This window comes from Phyllobates terribilis, unplaced genomic scaffold (genome assembly GCF_046119375.1).
Source record: "Phyllobates terribilis strain yellow unplaced genomic scaffold, ASM4611937v1 Scaffold_3__8_contigs__length_932513732, whole genome shotgun sequence".
Lineage (NCBI taxonomy): Eukaryota > Metazoa > Chordata > Amphibia > Anura > Dendrobatidae > Phyllobates > Phyllobates terribilis.
The window spans coordinates 914,497,060-914,516,997 of record NW_027362763.1 but is presented as its reverse complement, the minus strand read 5'-3'; the positions used below and the strand labels follow the sequence as shown (position 1 = coordinate 914,516,997).

Below are 19,938 nucleotides of genomic sequence, written 5' to 3'. Positions count from 1 at the left end.
TAAAAATAAAATTAAACGTAATTATGCTGGGAAGTATGCGACAAAATTTACAAATTTACAAAAGTTTCAACCCTACCAGGGCCTTTGTCATAATGTCACTGCAAAAGAAAGGACAATATATGAGATAGGTCACTGAGGAGAGTAGCAGATAATAATACATGTAATACACAAGCATCCCAATTCTTATCTACAATGTTTTGACCCTACTGGGGTCTTTGTCATAATGTTATTGTTTGCAGGGTAGGGTTACATGTAGGAATCTATGGCGCAAAGTCCAAAGTATATGGTATATGTGATGCTGGTCTTGTCGTTGTTATAGGGTATCTTGTGTAAGGGGCTGTATTTCACGGTTTCATATGGCGCTCCTGCGCCCCTGTATTGGCGTCTCGTGTGCCAGATGCCATAGGTACGCCAGTAAGGGCAGTAATGCCCTGATGGTGGCCCTGTATTGTCCTTTCTTTTGCAGTGAATTCATGACAAAGACCCTGATAGGGTTGAAACGTTTGTAAATTTTAGCGCATACTTCCCAGAACAATTATGTTTAGTTTTGTTTTCACAGAGAATGAATAAACTTTGCATCACCCAAGCCCAGAGTGTGCGGTGAATTCTATTGTCCTCATGCACATTTATATACACATCTGCAATGCACATGTACATACAAATACCACTCTGCTGCATGCACTTTACATAATACATACATTTCTGCAACATGCACATTTATATACACACACTGCTCTGCTACATGCACATTTACATACACATACAGCTCTGCTATATACACATTTACACACATACTATACATTACCACATTTTATTTTGCAGATCTTTCCAGGCATGTGACTTATCACATGACCTGAAAGGTCCTAGAGCTAGTCGGGAAGAAGGTACTTCAGAAGGTACTTTAGCTTCATGGGATGTGCAGCCACCATGCATGTCTTGGTAGCTTCTGCTCTTGTCCTGCACCGATCACACAGATCATTGTGAGGCAGGAAGGGAGAGAATGATTCTGTGTCGGCATTCTCCTCCAGCACAGAAAACTGCCTCCGGACTATAATACTCACACACTTTTTTAGCAGGAGTGTTTCTTGCCTTAATGGTTGATCCGAAACCAAAATGTAAATTTCAATTAATAAATCTTTTAAAACGTATAATTTTTGCAATTTAAGTAATGGTAAAATTCCCTACCATTCACTCTGTACTGCAACTTAGGGTTCTGTTTATATTACCCCCTTCTTATGATGATTAGTTTGAGAATCCCAGTGCATGATGGGATACTCAAACAAATCATTATTTGCTGGCTGAAACTGCTGTCACTCCTCTTACCACCCTGAAATGAAGCATCATCGGGGAAAGGGGACATCCCTGACATCATCAGTAATGCTCTGTCCCTGCGGTGTCTCCCTTGTGCAGTGTCTCCCCTGTACGCAGTCTTCCCCAGCACCCTGTGCGATGAGTGCAACATCTGGTCTGTTGTCTGCTTAGCTGAATAGTTAACCGGCAGCAGAGAGGTGTCACTGTACCTGGTTTTCAGAAGGACTAGCGCCGCCCCCGCAGAGGACCTCACTGCTCTATGTTGGGCATAATGACACCGTTCTGTCATTTAAGTTTTATTACTTACGGTAAATGCATGTTTTTTGGGGTTAAAAATTATTTTTGCTATTGGGTTTCATTACAAATTTTCACTGCTTTGCTTTACAGGCTTTGTTTCCATGCATTCAGGTTTAATGTAGTATTTAGCCATAAATAAACTGATAAGAGATCAGAAAAAGACAGGAAAAAGAGTTACAAGAGGAAACAGGTGGGCCACTCTCTTGTTATTGCAACTTTCCTCACATGTTGACCAGCACTGTCCATACAATGGCTGCTAGTGGAGGAGCATGTGACCAAACCTGTCCATAAGCCTCCTCCAATATTAAAACACTTGGAAAATTGTTATTCTATTGAAGGAGCCAATTTTACAGTCATAAGTGCTGGTCATTAACGAGACAGTGGCTGACTTCTCTCTTAGACAACCCAGCCCATATTGTATACCAAAAGTTGGATGCCCCATAATAGTGTATATGTTGTGCTAGCACAAGAAATGTGCATGCAGTAGTGATGGGATACAGTAAGTTCACCAAAGGAAATGTTTTTCTTTAAAGATTATCAAACTATTTGCTTTTCTAGATAATGTACCTGTTATTTATCTTTTTTTTAATGCAAAATCTATAAGTCCTAAACTTGGCAAGTTGTAATATTGTTTCCTCTTAAATAAAGTGGTAGAAATATTGAAAGTAAAGAAAGATTCAATGTTGTCAGTTAAAGAGATTTGTGACTTTTATTGACATGTGACATCACATCATTTTTAGATGAGTTAATTGAGACCACACGTCGTCCAATAATACGTACAACAACACGGCCTCTGATTATTATTGAGGATCCCGAAATAAGGTCATTCGATGACAATATGGTGTCTGAGTTTGATGCAACAGGCAAGAAAAGATTTACTGGTATGTGTCTAGCTATGAAAACAGATACCTTACTACAATAATTTTTCTTCTAAAGGAAATGTATTATAATATGGCATTAGAGTAGTATGCTGTTGATTTAGAATGTAACCATTTTGGATTAAAGTGAAGCTATCACTAGAAAATTACCTATAATTTAAGTTTCTTTTTTGTGCTAAATGTGTCTTTTTAATTTTTTTGTCATGTTTTTTTCCATATCACTATCTGTATTAAAAATAAAAAATGGAAATCTTGCTGTTTTCACACTGACCACTTGGGTGTTTTGAACTCTAACTTCCAGTTGTTTAAAGAAACAGCATATGAACATTAGCCACAATGAAAAGTGTTTTACCTTAACTTTTGTACTGAAGCATCTAATGAATGCATGTAAAGGTTATTGTGAAGAGAGGGGGAGCAGGGTCAGCTGTGACATCACATGGTGCACACATGTCCAGGGTCCGGGTTTTGCTCTCTTTACTTCGGTAGATTGACTACTGTTGTTATTCTGTTCCCATGGCCGTGCTGTAAATATGGCTCTGTGAGACACTGGGTCTCTTCACCTGTACTTACAATGGCATTGGTCGCAGATAGCTTAACTCGGCTGCTAGCAGGCACGTTGTGAAGAATTCAGAGGAGACTTTGTTTTCTTTAAGAACTCTTGTTAAATGCATGTATAACAGTAGGTAAAAAATAGCTTTACCTGAAACAAGGTACAAGTACATGAGCTTCTAATGGAGGATACATGAAGAATGTGAGGGGAAGCGGAACAAGAAAGGAGGGGTTTGCTACAGTCACATGAGAGGGAGACAGGGAGAGAGAAGAGACAAACTCTAGGAAAGTAAACATTACAGTTATATAAAGAACGATATATATGACAACTGTAAGAAGTCCATTATTGTCCATGAATGTCCCAATTCTGGGACAGAACACTCCCCAGCTGAAATCTTTAGATTTCAATAATACTTTTCATGTGATGTCTTCAGGGGATGTTATTGTCGACCTAAAAGAAATACACAGCAAAAAACAATAACAACAACAGTTGTAGTCCAACTTTCAGATGGAGGCCTGAAGTCCTCAACAGCTGGATAATCCGAGTCCAAATGAAACCCAACTTGGGATTGGGGAAGCCACAATATGCAAACACTTCCACCAACCAAACAATCCGCTGAAGAAGTTTCAAAGACCAAACACAGCTGGAGGAATATGGCGGTAGGCTCCCCGCTGTATGTCGTGTCCAGAAGCGATGTCCTTCATGTGATGCCTTCTCCCATGAAGCACTTGGCGGTACACGTCAGATGAATACCAGCCTGCACAACCAGTGACCAACTCAAGAAACATCCAGAGAGATGATGCCTCAGTTTCAACTTTGGAGTCACAGGTATGCGGTGTGTAGAGATGATGGGTTTGGTCTCTCTGTCAGCGACTGATTCGTCAAATTTAAGTGTGCTGCCAGCATTGACAGAACAAGGGTCCTCAGGAGCAAAACTTGGAAATGACAGCCAGGTGTAGTCACGAAGGCTGGGTACAGGCATGAGTCCTGTTTCTGGGTGAGTTGGATGCAAGTCAGTGGAGATGTGGTGCCACTGTCCAGGGGCAACTTCTGTAACCTCCACCACTAGTACAGCAGCACAAAGACTAAGTCTTGGTGCAGCGTAAGCAGGCCTTGAAGCTAGTTGGGTCCTGTCCAGGAAAAATTCATTATGTACCTTGTTGACAGCTTCTGAGGTCTTCAGGTAGGCTACTGCAGCTGTGGTCCTTGTAGATGCATCAGAAAGAATGTGGACTTTTCTTGTGGCGGCTGAAAGAAACCTTAAGGCAGAGCCAGGGAGGAATGAGATGGAATGATCTAAGATCCCTGGAGACGTTTTCCATGATTCTCACCCTTGTGGTTTCTGGGACGGTAGTGGAGTTTTCCAATCCATGTTCTCAGTGGTCAACTGTCTCAACAGAATCTTGCCATGAATGGTGATGGGTGCTATAAACCTGAGAGAATCGTAGACGCTGTTCACAACAGGTAAGACTCCTCGTTCGGCAAAGGGTTTAATGGAGACTGACACCTGGAATGGGAACGTGTCCTGTTTAATGTCCAAGAGCAGACCAAGGCTGTGTTGCTTAAAAGGAGCGTCAGAACCCAGATCAAGACCTTTTAAGCTCGTTATACGGTCCTCAGATGGAAATGCCTTCATTACCTCCTGGATGCTGGACATGGTCTTGTGAGGTCTGAGGTTTGCTGCTAACAACATTTCCTGTGCTTCAGAGAGCAGATCAATTGTCTCTTCAGTTGTGGGTAGAGGTTTAAACACATCATGCACATAGAAGTTCTTCTCCACAGATAGAGGAGATACCAGCCGCCTGTTTTCACTTGAAGAATTGAACGCCGTTGACCCGAGATTGTCATCACAGGATGGGAATGTGTTTATGTTGTTAGGGTTTTCTTGCTGCCACTTACAGTTACTCGGCTGCTCTTTCACCCAGTAATGATGGGGGCATTGTTGACAGTGAGTGTTTTGCAACCATTTGGTGAGACATGAATCTTAAAGTCCTTGCAGATCTCTTCGTCCTTTCCATGCAGACATCACCTATGATAACCCAGCCTAGATCAAAGCATTGAGCAAATGGAGCATCATGTGGTCCGTTGATTTGACGACATACCTTGTGTATCCACAGAAAGTCTCTGCCAAGCAGAATCAGGATGTTCGCGCTGTTGTCAAGAGCTGGAATCTTGTTGGCTATAGTCTTTAGATGAGGGTGATGAAGAGCAGCCTCTGGAGTAGGGATCTCCTCTCTGTTGGATGGTATCTGGTTGCAGTCGACCAAAGTGGGTAGGGGTATCTTCACATTGTTCTCAGGAGGAAATACTATGTGTCCACTGGCTTTTCTCTCAGAGACCTCTATAACACCACTACAGGTGCCCAGAGTGTAGGGATGAGCGTTTCCCTTTAAGTCAAATATATCAAAGAGTTCTGACCTTGCAAGGGATCGGTTGCTCTGATCATCCAGAACGGCGTACATCTTTACAGTTTTCTCTGAATGGTCCTTAGGATTCACGTTCACTAGACATATCTTCGCACAGGACTTGTCACACAGGTCTTCTGTGCAGACTTCTGTACATGAAGCAGATATTGTGGTAGGACTTTCTGGTTGCTCTGCATTCTCCCCGCCATACCTTGTGGTGGGGGAAGGCACAAGCGGAGCAGAGTCAGGTTGGGATGGATGGAGTTCTTGTACGTGGTCCTCACTGTCGCACTCAAAACACTTAATAGAGAAAAGTGTTCAGTAGACGCACAACATCTGTAACATACCCCAAACTTCTTTAGAAGCTCCTTACATTCCTGGAGGGGTTTCTTTCTGAAGCCAATGCACTTCTTTAGGGGATGTGGCATCTTATGAATGGGACACATACGATTAGGATTTTCAATCTTTTCACATACCTTGCTTTTGTCTGGAGCTGGTGAAGGTGTGGGAAGAACATCAGTCTTCTTTGCTGATACTGGACCGCTGTGGTTTCTGTTGCTTGAACGTGGACTTTCATTCTTGGGAGGGAATGAACCAGAGCCACTGGGTCCTTCGTGGAAGAAACTTGGGTCAGTCTTGCACTCTGCAATGTTTTCGATAAACTGACAGAAGTAGGAAAATGGAGGAAAGGAGACTTGGTTTTCCCTTTTGTGTTTTGATCCAAGCATGGCCCACCTATCTTGGATATAGGATAGTAGCTTAGAAGCTATTTGGATTACCAGGTAGCTGAGGCCAGGCAGGTGTGGGTCTGCTTTGGCCGGCTGAAGCTCTAACTTGCACTGTCCTTACCAGATAGTTTTGGAAAATCATTTAGATTCTTGAACAGGGCATTTTCTATGGCTTCAGGACTACCATAGCTTCGTTCTAGTCTCTCCCATAGAGCAGCGAGACCAGCCATTGGATTACTGATGTGGACAGATTTAAGTCTCTTGACCCGCTCTGTGGCTTGTGGCCCAAGCCACCAGATCAGCAGATCTAGCTCTTCAGCAGCGGTGATGCCGAGGTCGCTAATTGCGGTTTTAAAGGTACATTTCCAACCTCTGTAGTTTTTAGGTTGATCATCAAACTTTGTAAGACTAGTCTTAGTTAGATCACGGAGAATCATGTACCTTGCAAAGCCAGACATGACAGCATTCTCTGATTTTGGAAAGACGGTTACTGGTTGGGTAGCATTGTTCATGCAGTCTGTGGTGTTTTGACCTAGGAATGAAAGAAAGTATGGTGCAGCATAGGCATTTCGTCCAGTAAACCTCTTAATGTGCACAGATTCTGCCACACACAGAGCTGGAACTGTGTGGCTGACCGAAATGTGATGACTTGCCTGCATATTGGCCTGCACGTGTGCTTCTGTGTATAGGGTTTGGTGAGGTGCAGGGGCCTAGTGCATTCTGGTGCACGGAGGAGGACCAGGATGAAGGGTTGGCAGTGTGTTGTACTGACCTTGTATGCAAGATGCTGATACACGATCCGTGTCCTGTTGCCTTAGAGGAATGTCTGTGGCATCAGGAATGATTTCTGGAATCAGGGGTGCACTCTTTTGACTTTGTACATAGTCTCTTGTACGCTTAAGGGGGTCTTCAGTATCAAACTCACTTAAACTGATGCTGTCTCCTTGGCTCCCATTTAGAGCTTGTTCCAGGACCTTTAACCTTGCCATGGCTGTGGCGTGTTCACATTCCTTCTCTAGGACCGCTATTTCTGCCTTTTTGCGTACTGCTTCGGATGCTGCACTGGCTTCCATTTCTGCCGTCTTGCGGGCGGCTCCGGCTGCTTCCATTTCCATTTCCGCCATTTTGTAAAAAATAACTTTACCTGAGACAGGGTACAAGCACATGAGCTTCTAATGGAGGATACATGAAGAATGTGAGGGGAGGCGGAACAAGACAGGAGAGGTTTTCTACAGTCACATGAGAGGGAGACAGGGAGAGAGAATGGACAAACTCTAGGAAAGTAAACATTACAGTTATACAATATGACAATATGACAACTTATATGACAACTGTAATAAGTCCATTATTGTCCATGAATGTCCCAATCATGGGACAGAACAGTTGTGCTCCACATCAAGCTTTGCAGGTTGCCCAGTGTGTGACATCATCTCCCTAGGCCTTTTAAGGCCATTAAGTCACACATCTGTGTCTTCAAATTGCTATTGAAGACTCTAATTTTGTGTACTTTACCTCCTGTACACATCGTGCTTACCTTCTTCCATTGCTGTATACTTAATTTCATCCATCCTGCCAGCTGCACCGATGCCCAGAGTTCGTGTACCCATGCGCATGTGGGGCTTAGTGGGTCCACGTCACAAGATGAGCCTTAAATCACTTATTGTGATTGGCGGATCCTGTATTATCAGCTGTGTAAAGAGTTGTCAATTATCATTGTAATCCTGCCTCTGATGATATGGAGAGTGCTGAAAAGTCTTCCTGAAAGGACAGGAAGTATCTTAAAAAAAACAGTGCCCAGTGTGAAAAAAATGCCCCAAAAATTCTAAACATACATTTAACATTAAAACCTGATTTAAACAATTGATCATTTTCTCATGAACTTTGATCTGAGCCATGTGATGCTAAATAGCATTTTTAAGGATAAAATTGTTTGATGGAATGTGCATATTTAAAGTAGCTAATGGTAATTATGAGTCTACTGTAAATGCTCCAGCATCTAACACAGTAACACAGAAGTTTTATTCTATGTATCAGTGTAACAGATAATGAAAAATAAGATGATTATTTTTACACATGTGAAATTCTAATGCATATGGCACCATTTCTTATTTTCCCAGCTCCATATGTATCATATATAAGTAAGGACCCAAATACCCCATGCTCCCTCACTGATGCCCTAGAACACTTCCAAGTGGAGAATCTGGCTGATCTTTTACCTAAAGAAATGAAAGAGGGAGTTCTACCACCTCGAAATATCTCCTATAACATCACTGTTGTGGCAGTTGAAGGTTGCCACTCCTTTGTTATCCTAGACTGGGCCAAACCGAAGAAAGGGGATTTCATTACAGGTAATTAATATTTGCTGGGAAGATGTACAATTAACTGTAAAGCTAGGTGACATAAGGCATGTTAAGATGCATATTTACCTAAAAACAAGTTCAACTTTTTAACTTTCTTAAATGGAATGTTTCACTAGATTTTTGCTATCCCATCTGGGTGCAGATATAGTGCAGGGTCCCTGACCCTGATTCCAGTGATATGTCACTTACTGGGCAGCATGCTGTAGTTTTTGTAAAATCACTGTTTTATCTGCTGCAGATCTAGCAGTTATCTAAATACTGAGCTCTGTACACTCATGTATACACTGTACACAAACGTTCTGCCCATGTGCAGTGTATACAGAAAGCTGCCAATCAGTGGTTGGGGTGTGGTTATCAAAGTTCAAGAATATGCTTAACTACCTGGCAACAGGTTTACTAGTCCTCTATTGATAAGCTCCTTCTGATAAAACAGTGATTTTATCCATATTCCTGCAAACAGCCCAGTAAGTGACACATCGCTGGAATCATTAGGTGGCAAAAACCTAATGACAGATTTCTATTAACTTTTTGCATAACTATTTTACTAGTCCAATTTCACAACCATACACACCACAAAACTGTGGGCTATTGTCTCACTTTGCTTTTTGGGCTTGTACCTTCCTTGTATTTTTTGAAACATCCTTTTTGAGAAGGTGGATTTATTTTTAAGAAAATGCAAAAATTAACAAAAATCTATACATTTCACTGTGTAGATCTGTCTTTGCACACCTATTAAAAGGGGGTCTGTCAGTGAGATCGACCCCCTCCCCCGAATGTTATGCAGATCTTTAAAATGCATATACATCAACACCTTTATTTCTTCTATCTATTGCTTCATTCCAGATTAATTACAATTTCATTCATATGCAAATGAGGCATTTATTGCTGTTGTCATTAACAATCCACTGCCCCATGGGTTGCTTCCTAGCCCAGCAGCTGGCTATTTAGTTTGATTGTTAATTCACTTTCTGATCTCCTTGAATGGCTGCTGACTAGTGTTGAGCATTCCGATACTGTAATATCGGGTATCGGCCGATATTCGCGGTATCGGAATTCCGATACTTAATTCCGATACTTTTACAATATCGGATACCGGAATCGGAAGTTCCCATAATGCCTGCGCTCTGCAGTGTCTGTGAAGGATGACAAGTTGGATGGCAGCGCGATCCAGCCTGTCATCAGAATGCCATCCCAGCGGGGGAGAATTCTCCTGATTGTTTAAAAGCCGGCGGGCGGTATAAAGCCTCCGGCTTTTAAACAATCACGCAGCCCCATACTGCTTCCCCGCAGCCTCCCACCCCGATCCTCCGCTCCCCTCGCCACCTCCCATCCCGATCGTAAGTTAGGACCGGGCGGGGAGCGCAGCTCCAAGGAGCGGGGAGTGAAGGACCCGGGCGGGGAAGCCGGCAGTGAAAAGACTTCACCGCCGGCTTTCCCGTTCTGTGCTGCGCTTTCCCGCCGGTTATTTCAAATGAACAGCTGAGGTATCAGGTGATGCCGATCAGCTGTTCATTTGAAGTCGCCGCGTTGCCCTCAGAGGGTTCATGTGAGTTCATGCTTGACTGCATGAACTCACATGAACTTTCCCACGGCCGCACAGGTCAGCCTCACCTCCCAGACCCGTCATGATTAGTGTGTGTGCGGGGTGTGTGTGCGGGGTGTGTGTGCGGGGTGTGTGCGCGATGTTTGTGCGGGTGTGTGCGGTGTCTGTGCGATGTGTGCGGGGTGTGTGTGCGGGGTGTGTGTGCGGGGTGTCTGTGCGATGTGTGCGGGTGTGTGCGGTGTGTGTGCGTGCAGGCAGACATAGGCCGATGTGACACTACTACTCCCATCGGCCTATGTCTGTCCCCCGTCCACTCCTGCCAGCAGGATCAGCTCGATGGGAGCAGTAGTTCCCATCAGACTGATCCTGCTATTTAAATTGCCCTACTGTGTCCCCAATAAATGTTAAATACATGTCATTGGTGGCCAGTGGTTACTAAAAGAAATTAGTTCATACGTTACCTGTCCCCGCCGATCGCCACCTAAAATAAAGTAAAAAATAAAAAACTACACCTATACTCACCAAGACACCTAATTCCCCGAAGCCATCGATCTCCTGTAATAAAATATAAAATAATAAACCACAACCTTATCCTTACCCCTCCGTAGTAGTCCACGAGTGTCCCACGAAGATCTCCAGTTCAGAGCAGCCACATAGAATGTGACCGCTCTGAACCGCTGCCGCCGCTAGAATGACAGCATAAGCGGGTTCACCGGAGTTCAGGCAGCGCTGCTCCGGTTAGCTGCTTTACGGCCCTGCTGTATAGTGAGAAATTCCCACGGTACAGCAGTGCCGTAAAGGAGGTCTCCGGAGCTGCGCTGACTGAATGCACTCCGGTGACCTCAGTCAGTGGCTCCCGCTGCCGGGAGCGGACGTGTTCCCGGCAGCGTGAGCTTACAGCAGCCATGCACAGCTGTCACCATCTCCAGATGTGACAGCTGTGCATGGGAGATCAGCGCAGGAATGTGGACAGGTAACTATTATTTTTAGTAAACTAAGAATTAAATAAAATTGTGTGTTTTATTTCAAATAAATTATTTTTTTCTGGGTGTAGTGTGTGTTTTTTCTTTTTAACACTTTGTAGGTTAGTAATGGGGGTGTCTTATAGACGCCCATCATTACTAACCTGGGCTTCATGGCAGCTGGCGCTGACATGAACCCCACCACTATTACCCCCTGCCACCGCACCAGGGCAACGTGGAAGAGCGAGGCTAAGTGCCAGAGTTGGCGCATCCTATGGATGCGCCATTTCTGGGGCGGCTGACGACTGGTGTTTCTAGCCTGGGAGGGGGCCAATATTCATGGCACCCTTCCTGGGCTATTAATATCAGCCCCCAGCTGTCTGCCTAGCCTTTGCTAGCTATTAAAATAGGGGGGACCCCACGTCATTTTTTTTGGGGGGGTCCCCCATTTTAATAGCTAGTAAAGGCTAGGTATTCAGCTGGGGGCTGATATTAGTAGCCTGGGAAGCTCCGTGGGTTTTACCCCCTTCCCAGGCTTCAAACATCTGCCCCAGCCGTCTGCTTAACCTCCGCTAGAGACTAAAATTATGGGGGATCCCACGCCATTTTTTTTTTAAATAAATCCATTATTTTAACACTAAATGACATTTGAGGAGTTAATAAAGATGCAGTCCCTAAATTATTATTTATTTTTTAATTAATTTTTCCCAAAACTTTTGACGTGGGCTTCGCCATATTTTTGTATGCCAGCCAGGTACAGCATCCAGCTTCTATGAACGCGCCATTTTCCGGGGCGGCTGCGGACTGCAATTTTCAGCGGGGGGCAGAAAGCTTGGGCCTCCCTGCGCTGCAGATTCCATCCCCCAGCTGCCTAGTTGTACCTGGCTGGACACAAAAATAGGGAGAAGCTCCACGTTTTTTTTTTTTTAATTATTTCATGAAATTCATGGAATAATTAAGAAAAAAAGGGCTTCCCTATATTGTTGTGTCCAACCAGGTACAAATAGGCAGCTGGTGGTTGGGGGCAGCCCGTTCCTGCCTGCTGTACCTGGCTGGACCCAAATATAGTGCAAAGCCCCACGTCAATTTTTTTTTAATTATTTCAGGAAATTCATGAAATAATTAAAAAAAAAAAAACGTGGAGCTTCTCCCTATTTTTGTGTCCAGCCAGGTACAACTAGGCAGCTGGGGGATGGAATCTGCAGCGCAGGGAGGCCCAAGCTTTCTGCCCCCCGCTGAAAATTGCAGTCCGCAGCCGCCCCGGAAAATGGCGCGTTCATAGAAGCTGGATGCTGTACCTGGCTGGCATACAAAAATATGGCGAAGCCCACGTCAAAAGTTTTGGGAAAAATTAATTAAAAAATAAATAATAATTTAGGGACTGCATCTTTATTAACTCCTCAAATGTCATTTAGTGTTAAAATAATGGATTTATTTAAAAAAAAATATTTGTGTCCCATTGACTTGCATTGGTTTCCGGTATCGGAATCGGCGATATCCGATACTTTTTGGGTATCGGCCCGATCCAATCCGATACGATATTTCCTGATATCGGAAGGTATCGCTCAACACTACTGCTGACATCACACAGGCAGTAGGAAATCAACCAAGCTAAGGTGGCTGGTGCTGTATAGGAAAACAAGCTTTGGAGGCTGTAGAAGTGTATCAAGGATAACAGCCGGGGTTATTGCGCAGATCCCACCACTGTCACCAGTTTGTCAGGGGACTCAATGCCGCTACCTCCAATCATCAGAATTTGACTGATGAGTAATGGACGAGGCCGCTGCTGCTTCCACTACTAGGCCGGTTGTTGGGGAACTAACAGTGAGCGTATGGTATATACACCTCCGTTTCCAATATATATACCTGGTACGGTTACTGCTAACTCAACAATAACAAAAAGAACTATTAGCTGCCACCACCAATCGTTTATACAGACTGATTGGACACCCTTTACTGGTAGCATATGGCTTCAGGGGTGCGGTTTACAGAGCAAGAGGAACAGAACTATTAAATTCTATACATTTAATCCAGAAAGGTAGGTACTGTTTATAAAAAATATACAAAGATGATATAAAATAGGAACAAAACAATACGGTATATACAATTAAATAGAATAAAAAGGAATAATGAAAGAGAAGTACTAAACCTGATGTTGCAGGAATGGCTCTTATCTTTATGGAGGAAAGCACTCCGATTGGGAAAATGTTAAACTCTCACAGAAAACTATGTCTTCCAGCACCCAATGTCACGCAAGGTGTGGGAAAGACTAAGTGCAACACGAAGGGATGAGGGGAAGGGACCCCAGACACTATGGGGAGTGGAGTCCTCCTAGGCTGATCTGATATCACCCTGTCTCCCCTAACATCCCTATATTGGTTCCTCACCAATCTCAGCACAGGAACCTAAAACCCTGTATTTCCCTAGAGTTAGGCCCTGGCTACGGAAGGGGGAGATGAGCATTAGTCAGTCCCCACTAACAACTAAAGACAACAAGGTAGACAGAGACGGGGGAAAGTAACTTAGACTGAGCCGATTTCAGGGAGAAAGCACACACATCCTCTTAGCACCAGAGAGGAAGTAAGAACAGCATGAGCTCCAAGCTTTCATAAGGAAACATGTCAATATCACCGACACCTTCCTGCTGCAAAGTGGAACTATTTAAACACCCAGGCCAGGGTGTCAATTAGAGCAGGAAGGAGGTAGTCGCTGGGTCCTAGAGTGAAACAGCTAAGAAGGTGTCTGTAATGTCAAACTAAGAGATCTTCTGCAGCCAACTGCAGGGTGACTGTCTGTCACATCTGACACACTCGTGACACCCAAACTCTCATTTTTATTAGATCAAGGTAACACCCACATACCTCCCCTTGGTGAGCTCATATTACAGGCTGGTTGTGGGAAGTGCTAGATCTTTTAGCAGATTATGAGATCCCCAACTTTCAGGATATCTTCGCCTTTGGATGTCTCAGGCGGTAGATATTGTAGTCATGTTTCCTATTGCAATTTTACCTTTCTATAGAGATAAAACATGGCATGAATAGCATTAAGTTAGAGGAGTTAGAATGGCCTTACGGTGATTTGAGCGAATGTGTTATGTTCGTCTCTTTGCTACTACGCTGAAAATATAACTCCCATAAATATTGGATCAATGCAAACCCCAATATTCATCACTGACCACTGTCTCCAAAGTATCTCAGAAAAATCCTTTGAACATAGGAAGCCCCTGTGCTTCTCCGCCTCTAAATAAATGAGTGCTAGTCTGGGTGGCTGGTTCCCAGAACAGATCTCCTGTTGTAATTACTTGATCATGGCCATGGCAGGAGGTTCCTACTTCAATGATGGTTGAAGTGTCAGCTCTCTCTCACTTCCCCAGTTATAATTAGTTTGTCTCTTCCCCAGTTATAATTAATCCCATATTTTTAATGTGAGGGTGATATGTCCCCTCTCCGGAAATGTCTGTATTGATTTACATTTTTCTCTATGACAAAGTGCTTTGTAATACACTTACTGCTTCATTTGCATATGAATCAAAATACTAATTATTTGGGAATGTAGAAACAGATAGAAAATATTATGTCGATTGAGTTACATTTCAAAGACCTGGATGCACGTATATACTGTTTGGAGGGATTTATCTTACTGCCAGATTCCCTTTAAGTAATCAAATTTGAAACACATACATGCCATTCCAAAACATATGCTGTTGTATTAGGCTTTTTGAGGATCATGTATACCCTACCTAGAATATTTTATTCAGTACTTCTTGTCAAGATTTGAATAACTGTGGTTGAAAATGTTGTTAAACGCTAATTATTACCAATGAACGGGTAGTATCTAAGAACTCTCTCTCCTCATACCATGGCGCAGAATGTGGGAGCTGCTAGCAGGAGCAGCACCACCACCACCACTAGCACCAGCCATCTTGTCAATAGTACTACTAATAGCAGGTCACAGTTGTCCTCCTTTTCCTTTTATATATGGCACTCCTCACTGCAGGATGATGTTACCTTTGACAGCGACCCGCTCAGTTTAAGTCAGTAGTCTGCACAGTCCTTCTGCACTATCATACCACTTATTCTGTTATATTGCAGACGTTCAGTTTAGTCAATGATACTATTCTATTCTGCCCCTTAGTCCCCTAAGTCATACCACTCTTTAGACTAAGGAAAACATTTCACAACTATGGCTTTGCATTAGCATATAAAGCAGCATCACCTGCTCATGTGGTAAAAGCAAACTGACCAGAAATATGAGCAAGGATCAAGTTATTCTCTTCCTCCTCATAATAATCTTCTTGGTACACAGGCTGCATCCTCAAGTAGTGCCTGGTCATTGTCATGATCAATAGTCTCATCTACTGCTTTCTATAAGTACTTATCCTTCTCTTCCTCCATTGTGTAATTAGTGAACCATATGTATGGCCTGGAATCATGCTTATGATTTGTGTGGAAACTCAACCCCAATCTGTTCAAGTTCAACACAATCTATGGCATAATACCTGGATTATACTGCCTTTTGCTAAATGATGGCATTTGCTTAGTCTCAATGGAAGTTATCTAGTCGCAAAGTAACACATGCTTACTGCATGACACACATCTTAAAGTTCATCGTGCACAAAATCCAAACCGTTTTTCCAAATAAAAATTCCTGAGAATCTATTACTACATGCTATTATTACTACTACTACCATTACTACATATTACTACTACTATTATTATTATTTTCTTTAACATTTTCCTAATTTTTTGCAAAAATTAGCATTTTCTGTTTTTCAGTTGGTTTAACCGCTTAGCGACAGAGCCAATTATGTCCTTAATGACCAAGCCAAATTTTACAATTCTGACCAGTGTCTCTTTATGAGGTGATAACTCTGGAACTCTTCAACAGATCCTACTGATTCTGAGATTTTTTTTCGTGACATATTGTTCTTCATGATAGTGGTAACATTTCTTTGATATGACTTGCATTTATTTGGGAAAAAAACAGAAATTTGGCCAAAATTTGGAAAATTTTACAATTTTCAAACTCTGAATTCTTATGCCCTTAAATCAGTGAGTTATGTCACACAAAATAGTTCATAAATAACATTTCTGTAGCATCGGCAGGGACGCCGTTCCCCTCACCTCTCCGCTCCGTGCCCGGCGGCTTCCTTCTGCTCTGCTGGCAGCGCGCGCTGCTTCCCGGCCTCTGTGCTTAGGGCGCGCGCTCCCCCTCTCTTGAAGGGGCCGCGCGCGTCGTCCTAAGGAGTCCCCGGCCAATGGCCGGAGGACCTCACCATATATAAGGACCCCGAGCAATGTTGTTGCAAAGCCTTTCAACTCTGCTTCAGCCCTCAGGTCCCGTTACCAGTTACCTGCCAGTCACCTGCCAGATTCCTGCTTGATACCTGCCTGATACCTGCCTGATATCTGCTTACCTGCTTGCAATCCTGTGGTCCGACAGTCTGCCTACCAGCACCTGCCTGTCTGTCTATGGATCAGTCCGTCTGCGGACCAGGAAGTACCTGCCAGATACCTGCCTGATACCTGCCTGCCTGTCCAGAGACTCTTACTCGCTCACCTGGGAGCGCTCACCTGCTACCTGCCTGATAGCCTACCTGGAGGCTTAGCCGTCACTTGCCGTGACCACCTGCCTGTCCAGAGACTCTTACTCACTCACCTGGGAGCGCTCACCTGCTACCTGCCTGCTAGCCTACCTGGAGGCTTAGCCGTCACTTGCTGTGACCACCTGCCAGTCCAGAGACTCTTACTCGCTCACCTGGGAGCGCTCACCTGCTACCTACCTGATAGCCTACCTGGAGGCTTAGCCGTCACTTGCTGTGACCACCTGCCTGTCCAGAGACTCTTGCCCGCTCACCTGGGAGCGTTCACCTCCTACCTGCCTGCTAGCCTACCTGGAGGCTCTGCCATCACTTGCTGTGACCACCTGCCCGTCTAGAGACTGTCCCCGTCACTTGCCGTGACCTCCTGCCCTTCTACCCAGAGACTGTCCCTGTCACTTGCCGTGACTACCTGCCCACCTTCCCTGGGAGCCACCCGCTTCCTTACAAGGACTGCCCCTTTGTATAGTTGCTCAGAGGTTCCACCTCCCAGACCCGTTACAGTTTGCTTGGGCCATGGAACTCGGTGGCACCCAAGCTCCCTCGCTCTCGGACCTATGTCATGAACTTTCCCGTCAGAGGTCCCAACAGGAGTCCATCCTGAGCCACCTGCGTAGTGTTAACTCCCGCCTGGACACACTGACTACCTCTTCGGGACCTGCTTCCAGTCGCACGACTCCTACCCCGGCAGCGCCGCTGCCCATCAATTCCATAGCAACTCTTCCCGGTCCTCGCCTCACCGCCCCGCCTCGTTTTGGCGGAGATCCCAGACAGGCACGGGGCTTCATTAACCTGTGCACTCTGCACTTCGAACTGTTGGCACACCAGTTTTCCACCGACCGAGCCAAAGTAGCCTTCATCATGTCCCATCTCACGGGAGAGGCGCTGGCTTGGTTAAATCCTCTATGGGAGAGAGGAGACCCCCTGGTGTCCAACCTGCTATCCTTTCTCACGACTTTCCGGAAGGTCTTCGACGAACCAGGACGGAGGACCTCATCCGCCTCATCTCTGCTACGCCTCCGCCAAGGAAGTCTCACCGTAGGTCAATATGCCATACGGTTCCGTACCCTTGCTTCGGAGCTTGCCTAGGATAACAACGCCCTGGTGTCTGTCTTTTGGAAGGGTCTGTCCGGCCGTATTAAAGATGAACTCGCTGGTCGGGACATTCCTACCACTCTCGACGACTTAATTACACTTGCCACCCGGATTGACATCCGGTTCCAGGAGCGCACCAAAGAGGCCACCCGTGAGAGGAGGTTTCCACGCCTTGCCCCTACCTTCCAGAGACCCGTCACGTCCTCCGTTACTCCCCCGGCGCACTCACCTGAGCCTATGCAGGTCGACCAGACCAAGATGGTCAAGACCAGTCAAGAATTACGCCGTGCCGAGGGGAGCTGCTTCTACTGTGGCAGTAAGGAGCACCGGATCCGTTCCTGCCCGGAGAGGTCGGGAAACGCCTGTGTCTAGGGTCGCTCAGAGAGGTCGCCCTAGACAGAAATGAACTCTCTCCATCTCTAATGCTGTCGGTCTCTATCATCTGCGGGGAGAACCGTTATTTTGAACTGGCTCAACTTGACTCTGGAGCTGCCGGAAATCTCATTTCTCAGTCCCTGGTAGAGAAATACCGCATTCCCACCAAACCTCTGGCTGTACCCTTATCTGTCGCCGCCGTGGATGGGGGCCTCTTACCTCATCCCATCCAACTCATCACCGAATCCATAACTTTGCAGGTGGGAATGCTGCACTCTGAGAGCATCTTCTTTCATGTTCTGCCTGGACTCTCTCACGCCCTCTTGCTAGGCCTACCTTGGCTCCAGAAACACGCACCCGTGCTTGATTGGCAGACCGGAGAAGTTCTTCGCTGGGGACAGGACTGCCATAAGACTTGTTTAGTTCCCGTTCATCCTGCTCGTCCTTCTCCTACCCCAGCCAATCTACCCGGCCTACCGGTTCCCTATTGGTCTTTTGCGGACGTCTTTAATAAAAGAGAAGCAGAGACATTACCCCCTCATAGACCATACGACTGCCCAATTGACCTGATGCCCGGCGCTACTCCTCCCCGTGGGCGTATTTACCCTTTGTCCGCTGCTGAGACCCGGTCCATGTCTGAATATATTGAGGAGAATCTGGCCCGGGGATTTATCCAGAAATCTACCTCCCCGGCGGGAGCAGGCTTCTTCTTCGTCAAAAAGAAGGACGGCTCACTCCGTCCCTGTATAGACTATAGAGGCCTTAACCAGATCACAGTGAAGAATAAATACCCCCTTCCGCTCATTCCTGAATTATTTGACCGTCTGAGGGGGGGCTAGAATCTTCACCAAGCTGGACCTCCGTGGGGCGTATAATCTGGTCCGTATCCGTCAGGGGGATGAATGGAAGACGGCATTCAACACCTGGGACGGCCACTATGAATCCCTTGTAATGCTGTTCGGTCTCTGTAACGCTCCTGCCGTCTTTCCAGAGTTGGTCAATGACATCTTCCGTGACCTTCTCTACTCCTGCGTGGTGGTGTACCTGGACGACATCTTGGTCTTCTCTCCGGATCTTCTCACTCATCGGAGGGATGTTCGTCAGGTCCTGCTCAGGCTCAGGCAGAACCACCTCTACGCTAAATATGAGAAGTGCCTTTTTGAGCAGACCTCTCTTCCGTTTCTGGGCTACATAATCTCTCAGACCGGCCTACAAATGGACCCTGAGAAACTGTCTGCCATCCAGAAGTGGCCCCGACCAGAGGGGTTGAAGGCTATTTAGCGGTTCCTGGGCTTCGCCAACTACTACCGCCTCTTCATTCCGCACTTCTCTTCCCGGACTGCCCCTATCTCGGCGCTCACCCGTATGGGCGCTAATCCCAGAGAATGGCCCCCCGAAGCAGAGGAGGCCTTCCTTTCCTTAAAACGAGCTTTTTCCTCCGCCCCTGTGCTGCATCGTCCGGACGGCAACAAACAATTCTTTCTAGAAGTCGACGCTTCCTCCTCCGGAGCCGGAGCAGTACTTACCCAAAAGTCGTCTTCCAGAAGAATGGTAACCTGCGGCTTCTTCTCCAAACTCTTCTCCTCTTCTGAGCGCAATTATTCTATAGGAGACCGAGAATTGTTGGCCATTAAGCTGGCACTGGAGGAGTGGCGTTACCTGCTCGAGGGGGCTCTTCACCCGGTAATAATTTACACGGACCACAAGAACTTGGCTTACCTCCAGAGTGCCCAGAGACTTAACCCGCGCCAAGCCCGGTGGTCCTTGTTCTTCGCCCGCTTTAATTTCATTCTTCATTTTCGCCCGGCTGACAAAAACATCAATGCTGATGCTTT

At 45.5% G+C, this 19,938-nt stretch overlaps 1 protein-coding gene across 1 annotated transcript in view; it reads left to right on the top strand.

The window, feature by feature from the left end:
* Positions 1-19,938, top strand: part of FNDC1 (fibronectin type III domain containing 1) — a 333,787-nt gene that overhangs the window by 223,713 nt on the left and 90,136 nt on the right. The window contains exons 13-14 of the mRNA XM_073672788.1: positions 2,349-2,489; positions 8,287-8,517. Coding sequence (XP_073528889.1) covers positions 2,349-2,489; positions 8,287-8,517 — 372 coding nt within the window. The remainder of the gene's footprint in view (positions 1-2,348; positions 2,490-8,286; positions 8,518-19,938) is intronic.